This window comes from Nicotiana tomentosiformis, chromosome 6 (genome assembly GCF_000390325.3).
Source record: "Nicotiana tomentosiformis chromosome 6, ASM39032v3, whole genome shotgun sequence".
Classification (NCBI taxonomy): domain Eukaryota; kingdom Viridiplantae; phylum Streptophyta; class Magnoliopsida; order Solanales; family Solanaceae; genus Nicotiana; species Nicotiana tomentosiformis.
The window spans coordinates 98,158,689-98,159,631 of NC_090817.1; the positions used below are offsets into that span (position 1 = coordinate 98,158,689).

The 943-nt window shown below is 36.1% G+C and overlaps 1 protein-coding gene across 1 annotated transcript; it reads left to right on the top strand.

Moving 5' to 3' along the window:
- The first annotated feature begins 296 nt into the window (after positions 1–296).
- LOC117273982 (uncharacterized mitochondrial protein AtMg00810-like) lies at positions 297–743 on the top strand. The gene has a single exon (XM_033653195.1). It carries the CDS (start codon positions 297–299, stop codon positions 741–743), a length of 447 nt encoding a protein of 148 aa, XP_033509086.1.
- Positions 744–943: the final 200 nt, after the last annotated feature.

A 943-nucleotide genomic window follows, 5' to 3' on the forward strand; every position in this document is an offset into this window, starting at 1 on the left:
CAAATAAAGGAATCCTAATGCATCAAAGAAAATATGCATTAGAATTAGTGTCTGAACTTGGACTCTCAGCTGCAAAACCAACAGGTACACTTATGGACAATAATCTGAAACTTACAACTAGGGAATATGATGAACACTTCTCAACTGCTTCACTCATAGAAGATGAAGTCCTAACAGATTGAGGACCATACCAAAGGCTTATTGGAAAGTTACTATATCTCACAGTCACAAAGCATGACATAGCCTTCAGTGTACAAAACTTAAGCCAATTTTTGCATCAAACAAAAAGGTTGCACATGGAAGCAGCTTATAGAATAGTTAAATATATCAAAAATGAGTCTGACCTAGGTGTGTTTCTGTCAAATAAACCTAAGGATAAAATTACAGCATTTTGTGATGCTGATTGGGCAGCATACCCTCAAACAAGGAAGTCTATCACAGGTTTTCTAGTGAAGATTGGAGATTCAACAGTGTCACGAAAATCAAATAAACAAACTATAATCTCAAGAAGCTCTGCTGAATCTGAGTATAGAAGCATGACTTCATCAGTAGCAGAGTTGACATGGCTATTAGGAAAGCTCAAAGAAATTGGTCTCAAGTTTGAACTCTTAGTAACTATTTGCACTAACAGCAAAGCTGCAATTCAAATTGCAGCTAATCCAGTTTTCCACGAAAGAACAAAACATATTGAGATAGACTGCCAGTATAAGAGAGAAAATAAAACAGGGACTTGTGATGACTGAATACATTAATACCAACGAACAACCAGCTGACATTCTTACAAAGGGGCTAAACAAAGTTCAGCACCTACACTTAAGGTCCAAGCTAGGATTACTTAATATATTTACTTCACCTAGCTTGAGGGAAAGTGTTGAATATAATGACAAGAATGTGAAGGAAAATAATTAGTCTAGTAGCTCAGCTTATAGGTTCAAGAAGTTAG